The 23,436-nt window shown below is 48.1% G+C and overlaps 1 protein-coding gene across 1 annotated transcript in view; it reads left to right on the top strand.

The window, feature by feature from the left end:
* Positions 1-16,759, top strand: part of Ccnjl (cyclin J like) — a 58,606-nt gene extending 41,847 nt beyond the window's left edge. Inside the window, exons 4-6 of the mRNA XM_052758622.1 lie at positions 10,141-10,443; positions 12,200-12,359; positions 14,245-16,759. Of these exons, the coding sequence (XP_052614582.1) occupies positions 10,141-10,443; positions 12,200-12,359; positions 14,245-14,665 (884 nt within the window). The 3' untranslated portion in view covers positions 14,666-16,759. The remainder of the gene's footprint in view (positions 1-10,140; positions 10,444-12,199; positions 12,360-14,244) is intronic.
* The last annotated feature ends 6,677 nt before the right edge of the window (positions 16,760-23,436 follow it).

Here is a 23,436-nt window from a genome sequence, read left to right as displayed (position 1 = left end):
AGGGATTGGCTGAAGCTGCCCGGTGAAGTCATCACTCCTATTTCTACATCCTGAGGCAGCGACGTCCCTGCAGTGAGAAGGGAAGCCTGTGTGTGACCCAGCTGGCTAGATGCCACCACAAACCCTGAGAGGCATTTCCACAATTTCCTCTTGAAGAAAACAGCCAGTCACAGCCTCACCTTAGGCTCTTCCCCCGAATGAGACTGAGGAATTGATTCAGGCCATCGGAAATGTGCTCCTTCTCATTCCTCCACCCATCCGTCCGTCCGTAGGTCCATTCATGCATTATTTATCCAGCCTGCTGTATGCACTCACTGGAGACAGCCGTGGACAGAGTGGCTTTGCTTGTAAGAGAGATGGGGGAAGGAAGGGAGTTTTTTCTTTGTTCCTAAGGGAGGAGGCAGCCCAGCCAGATGGGTCCCAAGGCCACCTTCCTGCCAGATATGCCCAAGGCTCCAAAGCCCAAAGTCGGCTGGTAATGAAAGTTTGTTCCTCCAGGACATCCCTAACCTGATCTTTACAGAAGCCAGAGATATTGTACCCAGCTGCAGCAGGACCATAGGAACAGTGGGGTTGGGTGCTGCCTGGGCCCCAAGCCCTGTGGCTATCACAGCTCTCTTTCTTTCCCAGAGATCACCAAATACTGATGTGGAGGGGGTGCTTCTCTCTCTTTGTCCCTGGCTTTCGTTGTCCCTTTTATCAAGGTCCATCCAGAAACCTAACTGCCATTGTATCTGTAACTGAGGATGGGGCTAGTTCTGGATATAGTAAGATCTAGAAAAATGCCATTCTAAGTGCATCCCTAACTCACTCTGTTATTCCCATGCCACAGAGCAGAAAGCATAGACCCAAGGGGTTGATACTCAACCCAGAGTACATATGCCAGAAAGTGACCTGGCTGAGCCTCTGACACCTTATGGTTGTCATCGGTGCGTTTTTGACCTCTGTGCTATGCATGCCACGTGGTTACGGATCTCTTCTGAGGACGATGCCCTCCGGTGGTTTCTGGGCTATTGTCTGGTTGGCTTTTCAGCCATATTGTTCCGCCTGTGTCCCAGTTCCTGGCTGTGCCTCCCTTGGGGAAGAGTAGGAAGCACCTTTCCTAACGGCCTCGGTTAACTACAAAAAGCCAAAAAGGTTGGGGTTGGTTGTGTGTGTTTTTCAGGTGGGCTGAAGGGTTTGTTCACTACAGAAAGTATCTTGGTAGTGAGTCCCCCTTTTGACTTCAGTTCTGTTGTGTGTAGAATAAGCTAAAACCTGTTGACCCTAGAGGTCTTCCCCAGAAAAGCTTTGGAATTCAGTTGCTCATTAGCATAAAGGAAACGGGAGGTGAAAATATTGTGGAGCACAGAGTGGCTAGACAGGAAGAGGCAGCAGCTGGCCTCACACCCACGCCTGTGGGAAGCCTGCACCCACAGGGTTATTCCTGGAAACTGGGCTGCCTTGGGAGCGTGTATATGAGGTCCATGCTTGTGGTATAGAAAATTCTAGACTTTGGAACCATTTATGAAAGAAAACCAGAGCTATCTGTTGAGTATTATCCTTAGGCCAGAAGCTATGCTCTGGTGTTTTTCATGGAGGATGTGTGCCCTGGCCTCATGGAGCAAGCAGCCAGACTTAATCCTGCTTGGATGCAGGGGTGGGGGTGGGGAGGGTGGGGGGGGCGTGTTTGCCGCTAAGAACCAGGTGTCCTCCACCTCCTGTAGCTCCCAGTTTGGTGGGCAGACTCTCGTCTCTTGCTCTAACCAGCTGGGAGAAATCCCATCCCTGAGGAGACATGGATCTGGGGAGAGAGTCGAACCCAGCACTACCCTCTGTCTCACTTCTCCCTTCTGGGCCTGGTAATTACCAACCGGCCGAGTGCAAGGTGCCATACCTGAGGAAGGAGGCTGGGAGTGTAGCGTCCACTCTCCTCACCAGCACCACTGTACAGCGCGTTGGAGCCGAAGGTGCCTGTTGTTGGGATGATTTCTACACCCTTTTCAGAACCTGTAGGAAAGTGTCTTCTGACATTAGCCACCACACTCACAGTTCACCTGTGCCTAACTGACAGGTCTCTCAAAGCTGCCCATTTGATGAAAAAAAAAAAAATCATATCATATTCTGTAACTAATACAGCAGCAGCTGCTACCACTGCTGGGCACCTCCCATGTACCAGGGTTCCTTTGTTATGTTCCCTGGGATGTCCCTTGAGCCCACTCCCCTGCCCTGTGAGGCATCAGCTCAATTGCTCAAATTCACACAGTGATAACTGGAGTGGGGCTAGGTAACGTGAGACTCGAGGGAGAGTATCTTCCAGGGTCTTCTCTCTGGTCACTGGTTCCACTGCTGTAAAGACCTGGCTGAGTTGTTCCCCTGCTGGTGACCACATCTCTCCTCTGAGGAGGGTAGAATCTGAGAAGAAGAAAAAAAAATTGATATCTCAAAGATTTCTTGAGAGCCTGTCCTGCTTAGGCTGCCACTCCTGGGACCCTGGCCTCACCTTCCTGGCAAGGGTTACAACCTGGCCGTGGGCTTTCTAACCCAGGACCTCTGCAAGAGCAACAAGTGCTCTTTCCATGTGAGGCCTGTGAGGGCCCTGCCTCTGCTGCTTGGTATTTCCCACATTTACCTGGAAAGATGTCAGGATACCCACGGGCATGAGGCCAAGCCAGGATGATAGTGAAGCAGTTTTTTGTCCCTCTGACCCAGCTCCCCTCTTGCCCTCATCAACACCGTGCTGGGCGGGAGGCAACCAGCTGCAACCGTACCAGTTGCCACAGAGTCCCAACTCCTGATCCAGTTGTGGTTCTTGTTCTCAGAGGAGCGGAGGGAGAGCTGTTTTTCAGAGAGAAAAACGTCCCTGATGACAGGTGGTTCTGTTTTCAGAATCGCTGCCTTTAGAGGGAAGGACTGCCAGCCATTGCCTGTTTTAAAACCCAGTTCTTTTGAGCCGAGAAACGTTGGCCTCCTCTGAGCCTCGGCTTAGAACCTGGATGGGCAACAGGTATCTCGAGTGAGTCCAGTATCCTGCCAACCACAAAACAATGCTGGAGCTTAACTGGGTGCAGCCTGAACAGTTGAGAAAGGACTGTGCCGGAACCTGGGCAGCAGGGATAGGCCAATTACTGAAGTTTCTTAGAACCTCGTTCTAAGTCTGTGTTTTTGTTTAAGAATTTTTTTTAGCAGGGCTGGAAAGATGGCTCCTTTTTGCGCACGACCTGGGTTTGTTTCCCAGCACTTACGGGGTGACTCACAACCACCCATGACTCTTATTCCAAGGGATCCAATGCCCACTCCTGACCTCTGAGGACACCAGGCACACATGTGGTACACATATATACCTGCAGGCAAAACATTCATATGTGCAAAATAAAATTAAACTTACAAATTTTTTCTTTCAGAGGCAATGTAGATAGATAAATACCATGACTATTGAAGCTGAGTAATGCGTTCCCAGTGGTTATTACAACACATTCTCTTCTTCTTCCTGTTTTTGCTTTTTTTTTTTTTTAACTCTTGTTCCTATGGCATAAATTTTCCAGAATAGAGAGGTGAGTTATTTTTTGAACAGCAGTTAACCATGTTGCTTCTCTTGGCTCTGATCGAGGCTTCATTGTGGCTCAATTGCCAGGACAAGTAAGTAGCAACAGACTAGCCAGTCGTTAGGGAAGCCCCAGTCATAGAGACAGTAAGAATGGCAGTCGCCAGGACTGAAGTGGGCAGAAATCAGGAGCTAGTGTTTCATGAGGACAGAGTTTCCGGTTTGCAAGGTGCTGGGTTCCGGACAAGTGGGGTGGTGATGGCTACAGCTGTTGTCGAGTACGTAATATCACTGAACTGTACATTTTAAAATGGTCAGTTTCCTGTAATGTGGTTTTTAGTTTGTAACCACAGTCTTATTTTATTTTTTTCCCCCTCTAAAGGGAAAAGCTGGGGCTGAGGGGCTGACTCGGTGAGTACAGTGCTTTCAGATTTTTTTTTACTCCACACTGTATGGAGTAAAAGGGAGGCTCTGGAGCATGTGTCTGTGATCCCAGAGCTGTGAGGATGGGAGGTAGAGACGGGGTCCCTGGAGCCTACTGGCCAGCCACTCAGGCCTAGTGTTCAAGTTCCAGGTTCAGTGAGAAACCCTGACTCAAAAAACAAATAATGTGGGGAGTGGTAGAAGGAGACACCTAATATCTGCTGAGCCTCTACACCCGTGTGTGTAAGCAGTCTTTTTCTGTCCAGACAGACAGCTCTGAAATACTGACATGGAGATATATTATTAATTATGAAAGCTCGGCCTTAGCTTAGGCTTGTCCCACTAGCCCTTATAACTTAAATTAACCTATTTATATTAATCTGTGTTCTATCACGTGGCTTTTACCTCTCTCCCATTCTACATGGACAACTCATTCCACGTCTCCATGGCATCTCTGCCCCCCCACATCCCCACCCTCCACCTAGATTCCTCCTCCTCCTCCTCTTCCTCTCCCTCACCAGACATCTCATCGATACCTCCTGCCTAGCTACTGGCTGTTCAGCTTTTTATTACACCAATCATAGCAATACACCTTTACTCAGTGTTCAAATGTGTGCACACATGTTGTTCAAATATCCCACAACGCATGTGCACACATTTGAACACACACACACACTCACACTGGAAAGGAGGAAGAGTGTGAGAGGAAGAGAGATTCCCCCACCCCCAACCCGTAAGCACAGGATTTGGAGTCTGATGCCTGAGAACTGCTAAGAGCTCAAGGCTTGGGCTATGTAGTAAGATCCTGTCTCACACCAGCCCCCACACCACCACCAGGGGAGGAGGCAGGGAAGGAAAGCCAAGCTAGCCTGAAGCAGGGTCAATAATATCTTACCACTGTGGCCTAATGTTCAGAGTTTAGGCCAATGGAGCTGGAAAGATGGCTCCATACTTAGGAGCACTTGTTACTCTTGCAGAGGACCTGGGTTTAGTTCCCAGTACCCACACGGTGGTTCATAGTCATCTATAATTCCATTTCCAGAGGATCCAGGGCTCTCTTCTGACCTATAAGGGCACCAGGCATGCTTGTGATGCACATACATACATGCAGACAAAACATTCGTACATACAAGATAAATGTCTTTAAAATGAGCCTAAGCCAACCCAAGCATGGGGGCTCACATTGGTAATCCCAATACTTGGGAGGCTGAGGCAGGAGAATTGCATGAATGTGAGGCCTGAGATACATAGTGAGTTTCAGATTAGTCTAGTTTAAGAGACCCTATCTTAGAAAAAGTAAATGCTTTGGGGGAGGGGGTGTTTAGATCAATGGACTGGAATTCTGGTCACTAGCTGGCTGTTTTGTCCACTAGTGTGACCTGCCATGAATACCCCAGCTCTTTGTACACCGGCCTTGGGGTTGCCACTCAGTTAGCCAGGTGTGAAAATGGACATATGCGGTACTTTGCTTACATACCTGACCTTTGGGAGCCATCGTGAGTTCCTTTATAAGTCCATGGTTGTTTTTAATCTCGGAACAGTGTCAAGAGGACTCTTGACTATTAAAATTGAGACAAGGAAAAAAAAATAAAAGAAAAAAATGTAAATGAAATGACAACATATATAAAACAGCCTTTTCTGCTCCGGTGTAACAATGTATCCAGGAAAGCTTCACCCATGGCTGACAAGCCAGTGAGACAAAGTTGTGGAGAAAACAGGACATTTTGTCTCAAGGTATCACCTTGGCTACTTGTGAATTTCACGGGCAAAGTGGGAACTCTTTAGAACCGAGAGAACCCATGTCCCCACCTTAGCCAAGCAATACAAGCTGGCTTTCTGTTGCTGGGATACACCCGACTAGATCTGTAAATCCCAGTATGACTCAGCAAGGAGGATTGGGCACCTCTATGCTTTCCTGCACACTGTCCAAAATGTATCTATCCACAAGGAAACAATCCAGCCAATCAAGAATGGGGAACACTTTAAAATATATCTGGACTCTGTGTTCTCAAAACACTAAGATTTAAGACTGAAAGATTTTAGACTCTTGGTGTGAACCTAGTTCGGCTCTGGGATCCAAAACAAAGGAGGATAGTAAATATGTTTTCAGAACGCCTGGAGCAAATCAAATGTGGACTGAACATTAAAATGTTATTGCATGCAGGTTTGTAATATCCCCCCCAACCCACCCACCCCCCCCCCCCCCGCCCCGCTCCCAGTGTTTGAGAGGTAGAGGCAAGAGGACCAGAGTTCAAGGACAGCCTCAACAACATAGTGAATTTGAGGCTATCCTGGGCTACATGAGACCCTGTCTCAAAAACAAAAGAGAAGTTATTGCATTAGGGGTTGGTGTATTAGTGTTATTAATGTCTTGGCATTTGTATGAAAATGTCTTCAGGAGGAGATGCTTGGGTGCTGGGGGTAGTGGCATATCCCATCTATAACCTGCAATGCCTGTATTTTCTGTACAACACACAGAAACGGAGTAAGTATGGACCAACTGTCTGCAGCTGGGTGAAGGGTTAGGTGTGGTCCTCATCCTCTCATTTCTATGGAGTAAAAGGCTTTGAAAATCAAAAGTGTACCAAGGAAGTTGAGGAGAGCCTGGCCTTTATCTGACTCCCACTTGGGTCCCAGCATCTCTCCGGGAGCAGCCCTGAAGACTTATAAGCGACTGTTTTCTGTGCATTTTGCTCATAAGGAGAAAGCAGCTAAGTGCAATGGTGCTTGGTGGTGGCAGCACCCGGGACAAAGGGCTAGGCCACTTAAGGCTGTGGGAGGAGGGGAGGTAATGTCTGCTGGGCACGTGAACTGCTAGGCAACTCAGAGCTATTCCTGACTGCTAAGTGTATGTATGTTGGATAACAATGTGTATATTGAAGTCATTGTGGCCAGGAAAAAGGAGCAGGGATTCTGAAGCCACTTCTGGGGATAAAGACCAAATCTCCCATCCTTTTTTTTTTTTTTTTTTTTTTTTTTTTGAGCCCTGGGGATGCTTAGGGTTCCTTTGAGAACTCAGCATGGTGAGGCACGGTGCATTCTGTGTACTGGGTGCTAATGAAGAAGCACTTTCCATTCTGCAAGATCATTCTCTTTCCACGTGGGGTATATTCCTAGTCATAAACAAAAGAACGGCCTGGAGGGTTTCATGCCGCTAGCACCAGAGCACACTCATTGAGGATGCAGGCCCAGCCCTGCCTGGCTGTCGCCTGCAGTGTGGAGGGTCCCCAAGAGGCCTCCCCACTTGTATGGGGAGTAGAGGGAGCCCGGGAAGTGAGATCCCTTCTCCCTAAGCCATGACCCCTCCTTTGGGGGTTAATCCTCTGAGGCCTGGTAGCAAGGCTCTGAAAGGTTTGAAAAGCAGGGAGGAGCAGAGGAAACTAATCTGATTGAAGACATCAGCTGGTGCCTCCAGATAGATGGCTGACTGCCAGCAGTGCTGCTCCAGGGTCTCGGGGCCACCCTGAGCACAGTGTACCATCCTGCCTGGGCTGAATACCCTGCCATTTTATGCCTCCCCACCCCACCCCCCAAAAAAACCTCATGGGGACAAGGGTGTGACTCAGTGGTAGATCACTTCCCTTATATGTGGGAGGGTGCGAACTCAATGATTAGCACAAAATTGGGTGTGGGGGGGTCATATCTGTTAGTATATGTTGCCAAGATTAGCTCAGTTCTGTATAAGGTTCAGGGAAAGCTGGGCAATTGAGGGGGGGGCATGTAGCAGCTTTTACATGATTATTAAAATATGTGATCTTGCCTATTGCACTCTTGTAGTTACTGAATAGACTTGTCTTGAAAAGGGGTCAGGGGCTGGAAAGATGGTTCAGTGGTTAAGAGCATGTGATGTTCTTGCAGAGGACTGGTTACCAGAACCCACAACCATCTTTAACTGCAGCTCCAGGGGATCTGATACCCTTTGGATCCTGACAGCACCTGTAGTCATGTTCACATAACCACACTCAGACAGAGCCAGCCACCCAGACCCCCCCCACACACACACACACAATTAAAATTACTAAAAAGCAGAGTATGATTGTGCACACCTTTAATCCCAGCACTCAGGAGGCAGAGGTAGGTGGATCTCTGTGAGTTCGAGGCCAACCACAGCTATATAATAAGATCCTGTCTCATGCCAGGCAGTGGTGGCGCATGCCTTTAATCCCAGCACTTGGGAGGCAGAGGCAGGTGGATCTCTGTGAGTTTGAGGCCAGCTTGGGCTACAGAGTGAGTTCCAGGTCAGAGAAACCCTGTCTTGAAAAAAAAAAAAAAAGATCCTGTCTCAATAAAACAAAAAATGAAAAGACTAATAAAAATATTCTTAAAAAGAAAATTTTTAAACTTAAAAAGTTAAATAAATATATGGTCATTGGAGAAAACCATAGGGAATATTAAACTCCCCAGAGAAAGTACAAACAGTATTGGATTCCAGTGATCAGAGAGAACCACCCATCCATTCATTTGTCTACCTACAGGAGGTCTTAGAATCTGGTGGTAGTGATTCATGTTAACATGGCCTTTCAGCTAAGCTTTGAAAGACACAGGATGAGAGAGAATTAAAGAGTACTCCACAGGGGAGGGTCATTGGTCCATGGACTGCATCCTGCTGATGAGGAGGAAGGCCTGGATCTGAGGCTGCAGACACCAGTAGGTCCCAGATCGCAGCTGTAGAAGAAGCTCCTCCCCCTTGGACAGTTTGCCCTTGCCCTTACCTCTGCCAGCTCTCCGTGGGGGTGCATGCTCCGCAGGTAGCACCATTGCAGCCACACACTGCGCTCTGGGAGGAGATTGCCCTTGACCAGAGTAGTCTCTGCTTCCTCCCTGTGGTATATCCACTTCCCCGCTCTGCTTCTGAATTCGTGTCCATCCATCTTTCCCCTCTTTGAGGGTTGTTGCCGGCTCCCTAATGAGACAGATCCTGGGCTGCCCAGAGTTTCATTTCGCTTTGCAGTGGCATCCTTGCATTTGGAATGGGTGTGTCTGCAGAGCAGCCCCGGGTGGGTGGGTACTTCTTACCTTTCTGGGGAGATGGAAAAGCTGGTGACGAATTGGGTCAGGGAGTCACTTGCCACAGCCACGAGCAGGTACACAAAGGTACTTGTGCCCTTCCCAACACATTTGCTCAGCAGCTCCTCTGCACCCTATAAGGCTATTCAGAGATCACAGGTGACCAGGCCAAGGCTGACTCTCAAGGGACTCAGTTGGGGAAGGCTTACCGGAGGCAGTAACTTGGAAGGAAGGTGAAGGACACCAAGCTTGGCCGAGTGAAGAGAGGGGATAAAGACAGGTATTCCAGGCTATAGAGCTGTGCAAACAAGGCCAGGAGACACAGTGCTTTTGAAGAACTGCCAGTGGTGGGGTCCACTGCCAGATGTGGAGTGGTACCCCCAGAAAGGAGTGCTGAGTCTGGAGGTTTCCAGCCTGCAGAGCCTCACAAAGTGGGCCTGCCATGTCTCCCAGGAGCTTCTGGTCTGAACCCTCAGTGCAGGAGAAGCCCCTCTGTTTCTGGCTATTGAGTTATAACCCAAGGCCTAAAGCCCGCACTTTTAACCATCTCTCAGAACCCCGGTATATGGTCAGGCTCCCGTTGTCCACAGCAGCACCTCCTAATGATTCCTTTGGGGCTTTCTTCCTTTCCCTCTTTCCTTCCCCAATTTGCTGCTCTTTTCTGAACTCATCTTCCAAGCAAGCTGTGTCCTAGGCAACCCAAACTAAAACTACATATGGTTAGACTATGAGTCCCATAGAGGACAGTGGAGAGCAGCGGACGGGCTCTTCTGCACACAGAAGGATGGGGTCAGACTTGAGGCCGTTATGACTCTGCCTGAATTGGTGAGGGCTGGACAGGGAATGTGGGAACCTCGCCCCTAGAACCTCAAGGCTGCCTGTGGCTGCTCTCCAGCACCTTCTATGTTCTTGGCACCTATCTGAGCATTAGTGTGCATCTTCTCGTGGGCTCAAACAAAAGCCTTACAGCTGGGGCCACAGAGAGATTGAGACACCTCATCCTGATCACACAGCAGGAAGTGATGGCGTGGAGATTCGCGGTCCAAATGTGTCCTTTTGTTCCTAGGTAGTTCTTCCTGCCTGTTGCTTTCGGTCACTTTTGCCAATGCCGTCCCCATATCCCAGGGGAGAAATTACTGTCCGGGGTTCGGTTTCCTCAGGTAAATTCTGCTTCTGCCTCACTGTAGGTAAGTTTGAGGACAGAGAAGACCGTGTGCCCAAATTGGAGCAGATAAACAGTACGAGGATCCTGAGCAGCCAAAACTTTTCCCTCACTAAGAAGGAGCTGCTGGCCACAGAACTTCTGCTCCTGGAGGCTTTCAGCTGGGACCTCTGCCTGCCCACACCTGCCCACTTTCTGGACTACTACCTCTTGGCCTCCATCAGCCAGAAGGACCACCACTGCCACACCTGGCCCACCACCTGCCTCCGAAAGACCAAAGAGTGCCTGAAGGAGTATGCCCACTACTTCCTGGAAGTTACCCTGCAAGGTGAGGGCACAGAGGCAGTGGGGGGAGGGGGGAGCCCAGGGGCTGGGATGCAGTGGCTCAAGAGGGGTGTCAATCAGAGAGGGTCTTCTTTCATGCCCAGAGTCCCCACACCCATATCACTCCCCCTTTGCAAAGAAATGCAAGGATATACCCAGAGTTGCAGAGTAATACATAAACAAAATAGCAGCTTACACAAAAGCCACTGGTACCCAGAGACTAGCAGCTCACCTGGGAAGTTTTCACAAGTGGCTCGTTCCCAAACAGCTGCCACCACAGATTAAATAGGGTTTGTGGGGAGGTGACAGTGTTCTTCTCATCTACGTTAGCAGTAAGTTGGCTTCTTTGGGGGCTGAGAAGACAGCTCAGGTGATAATGTGCTTGCTGTGAAAGCATGTGGAGTTCTGAGTTCAACATGCAGAACCCACATAGAAAGCCAGACATTACACCTGTAATCCCAGAGCCAGGGAGGCGGAGAGGAGGAAGCCTTAACTGAGAAAATGTCTCTAAGATGGGGCTGTAGGCAAGTCTGTAGGGCATTTTCTTTATTAGTGATCAATGGGGGAGGGCCAAGCCCATTGTGGGTGGTACCATCCCTGAGCTGGTGGTCCTGGGTTAACAGCAAGGTGAAAAAGCCAGGAGAAGCAAACCAGAATGTAACCCCTCCATGGCCTCTGCATCAGCTCCTGCCTCCAGGTTCCTGGCCTGTTTGAGTTCCTGTCTTGGCTTCCGTCAGTGGACTCTATATAAGTCAAATAAACCCTTTCATCCCCAAATTGCTTTGGTCATGGTGCTTCATCACAAAAATAGTAACCCTAATAAGACAGACCCCTTTCAAAGTAGTTTCAGTCATTCCCATTTTATAAATGAGAAAATGTATACTCAAGAAGTGAAATCACTTCCCCAAGGCCACTGACAGCATTTGAAGCTGGAAGTCTGACTCTGTGACTCTACTTCTAATTATACCACTCTAACTAATTGATACTTTCAAAGGCAAAACTTCTAGTAATTGAAAGTTATGAGCAATTGATAACAGATAGTAATGCACTGGACCCTGAGTATCATCATTGAAAAGTTTAGGAATGCTCATTGTATCCATTCACCATAGCTTCAGATGTCTCAATGGAACATAAAATTTCTTGGGTTGGTGAGATTGCTCAGTGGAAAGATGGGGCTGTTTGATCCTTGACTCTCACTTGGTGCAAGGAAAGAATCAACTCCCTTTGACCTCCACATGTATGAATATCAGACACTTCATGTGCCTACACAGTAACATAAATAAATGTGATTTAATCTTTTTAATGTTACTTCATAAACCTAGACAAAGTTATGAATATCAAACTTGTACAGCCATTCATTTGGTTTTCATCCAATTTCCAGTGTCTGCTAAGGACCAGACATGGTTGCTATGCACATAACCTTTAGTCAGACTCTGTCTATTAATAATAATATCAAAAAAAGAATAGAAATCTTTGTGGTTCTGTTTGTAGCCCATCAGCAAGCACCTTTACAGCATTCTGGGAGCTGTAGACATTTTGAAAAATTGTCCCTCTAGGCTGATGCCAGAAACCACAGACTGAACGCCAAAACCTTTAAGACTCAACAATGGGTTCCTGGTCTCTTCTTACCCCGTTTGTAAAAAGCCAGCATTGCATAGCCCTTCCTTGAACTGACTCATTTGTCTGCTGTTGGGCGGACCAAGCAGAAGACTCCATGGAGACGCTTTCCAGTGCTTACACCCTCTACAATTCTCTTTCAGATCATATCTTTTACAAATTCCAGCCTTCTGTGGTCGCTGCAGCCTGTGTTGGGGCCTCCAGGATCTGCCTTCAGCTTTCTCCCTACTGGACCAGAGACTTGCAAAGGGTCTCAAGCTACTCCCTGGAGCATCTCAGCACATGTATCGAAATCCTGCTGGTGTAAGTCCTCTCCTGGTTGGCTAAGTTTATAAAATACTGACCTTCTATTTGCCCTTAGGGCCCCACCCCAGTTTTGGGGGGGGGGGTGTTCCTGAGTCTGGGACAGATGGTAGCTTCCCCAGGTAAGGTGTTGGATGTAAAGGAGCAGAGTGCCCCTTGACAGAAGTGGTATTGTGGACAGTGGGGTATGGCAGTATGCAACTGTAATCCTTGGGAAGCTGAAACAGGAGGATTGAAAGCTGGAGGCCAGCCTAGGATAAATAGTGAGACTCTGTCTCAAAAAAAAAAAACTTAAGAAGTGGGTCTTAGAGAGTTGCCTATTTCTCTTTGTGTTTTTAACACTGGGAAGTGAGGGGCAAGAGGAGTGGGGCTGGGGACACCTGCTCCTATATGTCTGGACTCATCCTATCATTTTGTTTCGTTATTGAGACAGGGTGTCATGTAACGTAGGCTAACCTCAATCTCATTATGTAGCTAGTGGGGTATCCTGGAACTTCCGATCTTCCTGCCCCTTGCTCCTGGGTGCTGGTATTATAGGTGTGTGCCACCAGGCAAGTACTCTTATCAGCTGAACTCATCCTGTATGGGCAAATTTCTAATGTCCAGTGTGATTTCGTGAACGATCGTGAATTCATTCTCTCATGTAGTTCCTTTTCTCAGGCAAGCTGCAAAACTTATCACTTAACCAGCCAAGTCCAGAGTGACTTCAACTAAGAGGTCACAGCCTCCTTTCAAGGGTCATCTTAAATCTAACACAGTGAAATAGAGATTGGCAGCCCAAGAGGTCTATAATGGCTGTCAGGAGGAGGGCAGACAGGACAGAGCAGCCCTTAAGTGGCTACCTCCAGTCAACTCCCTCTTCTCCCAGTGGATAATAATGACCTCTGTGTGCTGGCCTAATCGATCAGGGGTCTGGGAGGCAGAAACAAAAGTCCTTCAGCCCCTGAAGAGCCATCTCTCAGCTTCCCAATGTGAGCAGCTTCACTGTGCTACCTGAGTCCTGCTCTGAAATGTTAGTCCTGCTCCCTAGGCCATCTTGAATCGTATGCTTTTAGAAGTCCCCAAGTCAAGCTTGGTGGTGGTGGCGGCAGCGGCGCACGTCTTTAATCCCGGCACTGAGGAGGCAGAGGCAGGTGGAGCTCTGTGAGTTTGAGGCCAGCCTGGTCTACAGAGTGAGTTCCAGGACAGCCAGGGCTACACAGAGAAACTCTTCCCTCAAAAAGCAAAAAGTCCCCAAGTCAGAACACAGCTTGTTTTGACAACTGATGGCTACTCCATTATCAGTCACCAACCCAGCCCTGTTTGTCATTGCTGGCTCTCACCCTGGGAAATCCTTGCTCAAATAAGTTCTAGACTCCATAGGCTCCTTTCTTCCAGGTGACTCTGTCTTTACTTTCTCAAAAAGTTTTGTTTGTTTAAGATGGGGGAAAATAACAAAAAGTATCCGCTGTGTCCCCTCTTTTCAAATGTTTCCTTGGTGTCCAGAAGCTAAGGATTTTCCCAGCTGGGGACAGAACTGGCCCAGAAGAACCTGGAGAGTAGTGCTGGTACTCTGCCAAGTGCTGGAATGCAGGAGTGAACAGAAGCAGATGGGACCCAAATTACCTTCCGAGGTTTTAACAGCCCAGATGTGTTGGTACTGGGGCTCCGGGGACAAGTTCAGCTGATCTTGCACAGGATCAGAGAGGTTGTGGGACAGAAGCAGCTCCAAGCTGAGACCTGGGGCCAGAGTCTAGTTGGTGAGCAGGCGAGGCTGTGTTGTAGCTTGCTGTCACAGACTGCTATAGCATGGTGTGCCAGTCTCCCCGTCCCACCTACTGGAGAAGGTAAGCAGGTGTCTGGTGACGTTTTCTCTCCAAGGCTCACCTGAGTCTTTTCCTTTCAGAGCATATGACAATGTCCTCAAGGATGCAGTTACAGTCAAGAGCCAGGCATTGGCCATGGTGCCTGGCACATCACCAGCTCCCACCCAAGTGCTGTTCCAGCCGCCCGCCTACCCTGCGCTCAGCCAACCACCGCCAACACTAGCCCAGTTCCAGAGTCCAGCGCAGGACTTGTGCTTGGCTTATCGGGACTCATTACAGGCCCATCGCTCAGGAACCCTGCTCTCAGGAGACACTGGTCCATCCCTCCACACCCCATACCCAACCCTCCAACCCTTGGATATGTGTCCTGTGCCCGTCCCTGCATCCCTTAGCATGCAGATGGCCATTGCAGCTGAACCCAGGCACTGTCTTACAGCCACCTACGGAAGCAGCTACTTCAGCGGGAGCCATATGTTCCCCACAGGTTGTTTTGACAGCTAGGCCACATTTGGACCACATGGAGAACCCTGGAAGACCCAGACCGAAGAAGTGAGCACCTAAGAGGGAGAGTTCAGCCAGGTGAGGCAGAGAACCTAGTACCCTTCAATAGTGAGGGTCTGTGTGCTTTAAACAAACAAACAACCCAGAGCCAACATCCAGGGACATACCTCACCCAACAGCATCTCTCTGGGAACCTCTTCCACGAGTGCCTGGAGGACAAAGACGTGACCGTGGCCATTCACTCCCTTGAGTTGGGGGATCCAGTGGAGCACATCAGACCTGATGAGAGGCTTGGACATTGAGGACTGCATAGAGATCAGTAGCACATCTGGACTTTTCAAAGACTACTTTTCACAGCTTTGCCACTGAAAAAGAAAGGGCAGTTGGGCGGTGGAGGCACATGCCTTTCATCCAAGCACTCAGGAAGCAGAGGCAGGCAGATCTTTGTGAGTTCGAGGCCAGCCTGCTCTACAGAGCAAGTTCCAAGACAGCCAGGGTTACACAGAGAAACCCTGTCTGGAAAAACAAACAAACAAAAGCAAAGAAAAAGAAAGAAGTGGCACCTGGCATATCCTCTGTGTCTCTAGAAGATCCATCCTGAGTGTGTTTCCCTCCTTAGCTCCACACCAAGGGCCCCATTCCCCATGTTTATGCCTGAGCACTGGCCCCTTGAGGCACAGTGGCTATCTTGCCCTTTTGTTTTTGAACCCCAAACCTTGTTTGTCCTTCTCGAGATTTCACATGCTGCTGCTGCTTCCTGGAACAATCTAGCTCTCTATCCTGCAAAAAAAAAAAAAAAAACATCTTGTTTACATACTGTGTCAGGGATTTTGTGATACTTGAAAATTCCGTAGGAGAAAAAAAGTTTGAATTGCCACACTGTCTGTCCCATGTTGAGGCTGTATCTTTTATGAACCCAGCTTGTGAGCAACTGGTGGGTAAGAACAGCAGGGAGAGAGAGCACCTCCCAGGCTCGTGGCTCTGAAGAGTCAGCCCCTGGGGTGCTAGGCTTCACCTGCTGAACTTGGATCACGGCCCCCTGGTGGGGGGCCGTTGTGGAAAGGAAGACAAAGGTTTGAACCGCTGGGTCCTCACTTCCCTCCACCACACACAGGCTTGTAGTGCTGAGGGTGAACCGCCCCCAGCTTTGTTTGAGTTTGGCCCAATAGTAAAGGGTAATAATACTGTGGAATATTTGAGAAGTAGGGGGGATGAACGTGGTCTATGACACCAGCATTGGCAGGCAAGGGATGGCTGGAGCAAAAGCCGGTGTCTGGGGATCTGCAGTGGGAGGGCTCAGGAAGACTCACCATGTGCAATATGTTAGGACTGACTCATACATAGCCTGTGCTTAGGATGTTCTTGTGGTTGGTTTTGTTTTGTGTCAGGGGACATGCTGTTCACCCATCAGAATTGGGAGGGAGGTGCAAAAGACCACAAAAACAAATTTTAGTTTTCTTTTTGAAAAGATTGTGTCTTGGTTTTTTTTTTATTATTATTATTATTATTATTATTTTGATTTTCTTTTTTCTTTCTTTGGCGGCGGGGGCTGGGGGGAGGTTCCTTTAATTTTGAGACAGGTCTAATGTAGCTAAGGCTAGCCTCAAACTTAGTACATAGCCAAGGCTGGCCTTGAACTCCTGATCCTCGTGCTTCAGCTTACCCTGTATGCCATGACACCTTGCCTCCCATCTTGGTTCTCTTTGACTCGCTTGCCAAGCCAAGAGACCATAGCAGGGACTGCCAGGGAGGCAGCCACAGGCTGCTGAGTCGGATATGACAGGGATGGGACTTTTCTGAGCCGATGAATGTCTCACGGGAAGTGAATAAGGAAAGAGCTGGATGCAGATGAGGCGCTGCCGTTTTGTCAGTTAGCATAGGAACCTGCACGTTTGTTTGTTATTTTTTTTTGTGTGTTTTTGGCTCCCACCCCTTCACCCCCATTACCAGCCTCTTTGTATTCATGTGCAACTGGTTTGGAGTTACTGTATCTGTCTGTTCTGGGCTGGGGCTTATGAGAAACATCTCCACTGGGGCCCCAGAGCTAGCCTGATTCCCAGGCCCAGGTGTCCTGCAATAAATACATCACCTGCTCTTGGTCTCTTCCTTCTTTGTCTGGACATCTCTTTGCAGGCCAGCCCTTCCCCTCCTCTCTCTAGCCCACCTCTGTGGGAGTCTTCCCTGGATGAGATGTTAGAGAGATCAAGGGATTTATGAGTTTTCTCATTGCTGTGACAAAATGACCCGATAGAACAACCTAAAGGAGAAAATGTTTGTTTCAGCTCCTGGTTTGAGAATGCAGTCCACTGTGGCAGGAAAGCCATGGTGGGCAAGAACAGCTGTGATGGCTATGGCAGGAGTATGAGGCTGCTTGCTCACATCTCCATGGGTCAGGAGCAAAGATGGGACAGGAAGTGGAGCCGGGCTATCAACCTCAGGGCTGGGTCCCTAGAGATCTACTTCCACTAGCTAGGTCCCAACTCCAAAAGGTTCCATAACCTCCCAAGACAATGCCACCAGCTGAGAACCAAATGTTCCAATAAGTCAGCCTGTGAAGGACCTTTTACAATATTGGAGACATCAGCAGCAACACCAGCTGCTCTGGACCTGAGCCCTTCCCTCTAAGCAGAAGCTGGGCTTCCCTGGGCAAAGGAGTATGTTGTTGGTTGCTTTTACTCTTTACTCTTTGGGGGCACACTACCCCGCTCCCAAATAAATCACACAGAGAGGCTTATTATTTCCTATAAAGAATAAGCTTGGCCTTAGCTTGGCTTGTTTCTAGCCAGCTTTTCTTAAATTATCCCATCTACCTTTTGCCTCTGGGCTTTTACCTTTATTTCTGTGTACCTTTCTTTACTTCTTAATCTGTGGCTTGATGTGTAGCTGGGTGGCTGGCCCCTGGAGTCCTCCTCCTTTTCTTTCTCTTTCTCTTTCTCTTTCTCTTTTCTCTCTCTCTCTCTCTCTCTCTCTCTCTCTCTCTCTCTCTCTCTCTCTTTCTCTCTCTCTCTCTCCTAGATCTCCCTCCTTTTCTATTTTTTCTCTCTGCTTGCCAGCCCCGCCTATCCTTTCTCCTGCCTTGCTATTGGCCGTTCAGCTCTTCATTAGACCAATCAGGTGTTTTAGACAGGCACAGTAACACAGTTTCACAGAGTTAAACAAATGCAACATAAAAGAATGCAACACGCCGGGCGGTGGTGGCGCACGCCTTTAATCCCAGCACTCGGGAGGCAGAGCCAGGCGGATCTCTGTGAGTTCGAGGCCAGCCTGGGCTACCAAGTGAGTCCCAGGAAAGGCGCAAAGCTACACAGAGAAACCCTGTCTCGAAAAACCAAAAAAAAAAAAAAAAAAAAAAAAAAAAAGAATGCAACACATCTCTGCATCATTGAAACCAATGCCCCACATCTTAAAATAATATTCCACAACAGGAGTGTGTGAAGCTTGACCTTCCAACCCTACTCCTGCATCAATCATCACTGTCCAGAGGCAAACCAATAATAGATTCACTACAAGGAATTGAGTCGCACAACCATGGAAGCTGGCAAACCCAGAATTTTTAGAGTGCATGCCAGCAGGCCGAAGAGGCTGCTACAGCAAGTCAAGTCTAAACTCTGCAGGGTGGGCCAGTAAACCAGAAACTTGGGCCATTTCTTTATTGCAGCCTGGAGGCAAAATTCCTTTTCTTTGCTCTTAAGGCCTTTCCCTGGCTGGAAGGGACCCTCTCCCCTGCTTTTCTTAAAGTCACACATTTAAGAAATAATCACACCTGGAAAAAAATCTTCACAGCAACACCGAAACTAGTTGGTTTTTTTTTTTTTTAATCAAGTAACTGAGCACCATAGGTTCCCAAGGTGTTGGGAGACAAATTGGCCAGCCCCTCCCAACCTGCCTTCTTATCTACTAAAATGGGTGTGATGACAGCACTTGCTATTGGGGTCTCATGATCAACAATATAATGTACACCAAGGCCAGTACCTCCTAATAAAAGGTGGTTATTATACAGCTCCTCAAACATAAGATGAAGTGTTATTTATTACAACAATAAAGGCATTTTGTTTGCAATAATAGCAGACTATATTGCCCAGCCTGGTCTTCAGCTGACCTTCCCATCTTGGCCTCCCAAGTAGCAAAGACAGATGCAGGAGGACACTGCCTGGCTAAGACACCTTCCAAGGGCTGGGAATGAAGGTTGGTGGCAGGGCTGAGTACAGGGTGGCAGTGTACTTGGCTAGCATGCACAGAGATCTGCTCACAGCTCACAGCAACACAGAAGGAGGAAAAGGCAGAGAGAAAAAGAAGAAAGGGAAAACGGGCCGAGGAGATGGCTAAGTGGGTAAGGGGCTCACCGTTCAAGAGGGAAAACCTGAGGTCAGGTCTCCAGAGCACACATCTTTCTTTATGTGCCAGATCCAGTAGTGTACGTCTGCAATCCCAGCATTTAGACAACAGGATGGGATTCGGAGATGAGACTCTCCGGATGCTCTGGCCTGGCATATGCAGCAGCAAATAAGAAGAGACCTAGTCTCAAGCAAGGACCAATACCGAAAGTTCCCTCTGACCTCCACACATGTCATGGCATGGATCCACTCACAGGAAAACATACGTCATACATAAAAAATTTTTTAAAAAAAGGTAAAACACAAGCCAGCCATGGTGGCCTGTGCCTGTAATTCTAGCACTCAGTGGGATCAAGCAGGAGGTTTGTGACTTTGAGGGCCAGCCTGAGCTACACTGTGAGACCCTAATTCAAAAACCACAATGTGTGTGCTAGAACTATGGCGGAGAATGTCCCAGTCCACTCTTCTTGGCCCCTCTGCTCTGTCCTGCAGGAAAACCATTGGTGAGAGCTGCTGTCATGTGGGGTTAAGAGGTATTCACCCAGCACAGATGTCTTGCTGAGTGACATTTTATGACATGAAGATTAGGACCAGACTGTGAAGGACATTTGGGGACCATGTCCATTGGTAGAGAACTGGACCACCCAACCCCTGCACACAAGACTCACTGAGGCAGGGAGCTCTAGCTTCGGAGAATGCTGATAAAATAAATTGAGTTTACCAAGAACAATGGATTCACTTTGGACACATCCTTTCCTGTGGCTTTACTCCCCATCCGTTACCATGGAGACCATTGAACTTTTGGCCTGAGATGAGCTCTAGGTAAAGCTGAGCCACAGAGTCACAGCTACAGCCTTCAACCAGAGGGATCACACAGACATGGGTATTCTGTTTAAAGACTTTGTTGCCATACCAGATCATGACTAGAAAAGGTTGAAAAGCAGAGATGGCTGGGCATGGTCTCTCTCTCTCTCTCTCTCTCTCTCTCTCTCTCTCTCTCTCTCTCTCTCTCTCTCTCACACACACACACACACACACACACACACACACACACACACACACTCCCTTTTAATCTCAGCAGACAGACTGATCCCTGGGTCAGTCTACATAATGGGTGCCAGGGCTACCTAGCAGGACCCTGTCTGTAAACAAAAACAACAGCCACAAAGCATGGAGAACGCCTTAAAGGCTCCCCCAGGCCTGCTATCTCCATGAATGCGGCAGACCAGACATGCACGAGCTGCAGAATGACCTGGAGTCTTCTCTAATTGGGATGGGACACAGAATCAGCATGTTTAGTCAGCTTCCTCATAAGTACAGATGTGAGAATTCTTCAGCTATCCAAGGAAAGGTTAAATGTGCAAGGCCTGGCTGCCATCCTCAGAGGAGAACCCACATTTGGACCCTGTGAGTTCTCAGATTCTCTGTTGTACTGTGTATGGGAGTACACACCTTTACTCCTAGCCCTCAGGAGGCTGGGGAGTGGAGATCTCAAAAAAAAAACAACCCCCCAAAACCTACCTTGATTCTATATAGTATTTCTTTGAGCTGGGAGCTGTGTGAAGGGTGGAGACAGCCAGACTCCTTTTCCAAGGACAGCCTGCTTCCTTCTAGGATCATACTATAAATGCCTGGTCCCTGACTGCAAAACTATTTGACCTCTCTCATCTGGACTGTTCCCACTTCATCCCATTGAGATGGACTCCTTTCCCATCCCAGCAAATTGCAGCCAGAGTCACACTGGGACCAAGAGAACATTTAGTAATAATCAAGAGATACAATGTGTTCCTGTAACTGGGGGTATCTGCTCTTGGTACCCAGTGGGTAGAGATTGGGGTGCTGCTGAACATATTACATGTAGAGGACAAACCGCCCCCCTCCCCCCATGGCAAAGGATGAACCAACCACAGATGGCTGGATTCTGGAGTTGAGGAGCCCGACTGAGGTCGTGGTAGGTGGCAGATAAGCCTCTGCAGTAGTGCAGGGTGCTCTCATTACTCCTGTCTTGGCTTCAACCCTAAGATGCACTTACTCATTTGTCCGTTTGGTGTAGCAGTGACGCCCTAAGCCGGAGCCCGTGGAACTTCCCCACTCGCTGCCCCCCCAAGCCCTTTTCACCCAAGAAATTTTTTATGTGACCCAGGTATATAGAGGCATAGAATAAGCATACAAATAAGACATTTACTGACAATAAATCATATTCATTTTAAAAATAACTCTTTGGTACGTATAATTTAGGACTTATTAACACAGATTTGCATACTGATAAGACAGAAACGCCTTACAGATTTTTTTACATAAAAAGTTAAAATTTTGGCTGAAAGTTTCATACTTCAGAACATACTGGCATCTTTGATAGCTATAAAGTGAATTTGAGAAAAGCCTGAGCTAGGCTTTGTCACAATCAATTAATAAACAAATATAATTTTTTAAAAATTAAACATTTTAACATGGTACAACTGAAAGATAGACCAATTCGATACATGATGAGGAGTGGTGGTAGGGAAACATTGCATGCCTTTGCTTCCCATAACTGAAGCATTATATGTGTATCGAAACCTTAAGGGGCGGTGGTGGTAACCCAAGCCTTTCATCCTTCATGCCAGCACTTGGGAGGCAGAGACCGGTAGATCTCTCTGAGTTTCAGGCCTACAGAGCGAGTTCCAGGACAGTCAGAGCTACACAGAGAAACCTTGTCTCAAAGAAAAACAAAAGGAAAAACAACAACAACAACAAAAAAAAAACAAAAAAACGGAGCAAGAAGCCTGTACAGAACAAACACCGTAATCCATAAGAAACTGGTCTGGAATGTGAGCTGAGGTATTTCAGGAAGGATTGGTTGGTGGGTGGTGTTGGTGTGCAGGCATGCATGGTGCAAAGTGTGCATGTTGTGTGTTCAGAACCAAGGATCTGTGCTGAGAGGTTGCACAGGGCAGCATGGACAAAGGCTGCCAGAAACCTCAGGTTCGCTATCTATTTGATTTTTAATGCATTTTGGATTGCACCTTTAAACCTCTTACTGTTGCCACATATAAACATATAAACAAATTACTGTTTTCATCCTCCATGTAGGGTCACAGTCCACAGGGGAAGGAGCTGAGACTCCAGCGGCCGCCTCTCGGTAGATGGTGGTAGTGCTGGGAGTCCCGGCTACTGGTGCTAGCTGAGCATTGACTCGGCTTCAGGCCCTGGCCAATAGCCCTCATAATCATCCTAGAAACCTCACCAAGAAGGAGCTGCTGCTGGGCATGGTGGTGCATGCCTTTAAGCCCAGCACTTGAGAGGCAGGGGGAGGTGATCTCTGTGAGTTCAAGGCCAGCTGAGGTTACATGGTAAGACTCTATCTCAAAATCATCATCATCATCATCATCATCATCATCATCATCAATCAGAGTACAGAAAAAATTTGCTGAAGTAGAACAATAAAGGAAAGAGCCACAGTTCACACCTAGTGGCCTACCTGCCTGTGGCTAAGAAAGAGAGGCCTTACTATCCCACCCCACCCCCCAACACAGGGACAAGATGGGTCAAGATGACCCATCAGCAATGTCCAGTGACGCTCCCACATGACTTACAAGCTAGTGGCAGAGGCTCTCCTGACCCACTGGTCACACTGACTTGCTGGTGTGGAACTATTTGGATACGTTCACCTGTTATCCCCACTTACAGCTGAAGAGACAGGCTCAGAGGAGGGATGGACTCGGAAAGACGGCGCTGCTACCAGATGACGAAAGAGGGACTTGAACCCTGGCAGTGCAAAGGGGGCCTTGAACTCCAGAGTGGAAGTTCTTAACCCCTACCAGGCCAGCAAGGTGACACTTTACCCTTGGTCCCTCGCTCCATTTACCTGCAAAACTGTGGTCTCCATTAGGGAATGAAGCCCGGTCCCAATACTCTCAGACATACCCTGCTTCCTGCTGTATGACCTTAAGTGGACCTCTCCCCAGCTGTGAACCTGTTTCTGTATCTGTGAGATGTATCTCAGTCGTGAGCTAAGGTTCTTTGATTACATATTTCCTGGGTCTGGGAGACTCTCAACACAGACTTAAGACTTTCTCCTTCTCCTTCAGCTATTTGAATTTATTTTATTTATTTATTTATTTGTTTGTTTTGTGTGTGTGTGTGTGTGTGTGTGTGTGTGTGTGTGTGTGTACACGCATGAACATGTGTAGTGTTTGTGTATGGAGTGTGTACTTGTTAGTGTGAGTGTGTGCAATTGCACATGCATGTATGTGGGCGTGCATATGGAGGCCAGAGTTCAACCTCAGGTGTCTTTGCTTTTTTTGTTGTTTTTATTATTTAAAAAAAAAAAAAAAAACTTGGAACTAAATGAGAACATCACACACCAAATTAAAAATTAAATGTGAAGCCGGGCGGTGGTGGCGCACGCCTTTAATCCCAGCACTCGGGAGGCAGAGCCAGGCGGATCTCTGTGAG

This window comes from Peromyscus californicus, unplaced genomic scaffold, assembly GCF_007827085.1.
Source record: "Peromyscus californicus insignis strain IS unplaced genomic scaffold, ASM782708v3 Scaffold_3__1_contigs__length_106647218, whole genome shotgun sequence".
In the NCBI taxonomy this organism is placed as follows: Eukaryota; Metazoa; Chordata; class Mammalia; order Rodentia; family Cricetidae; genus Peromyscus; species Peromyscus californicus.
Note: the sequence above shows the minus strand (reverse complement) of the source record. Positions and strands in the feature narration are given on the sequence as shown.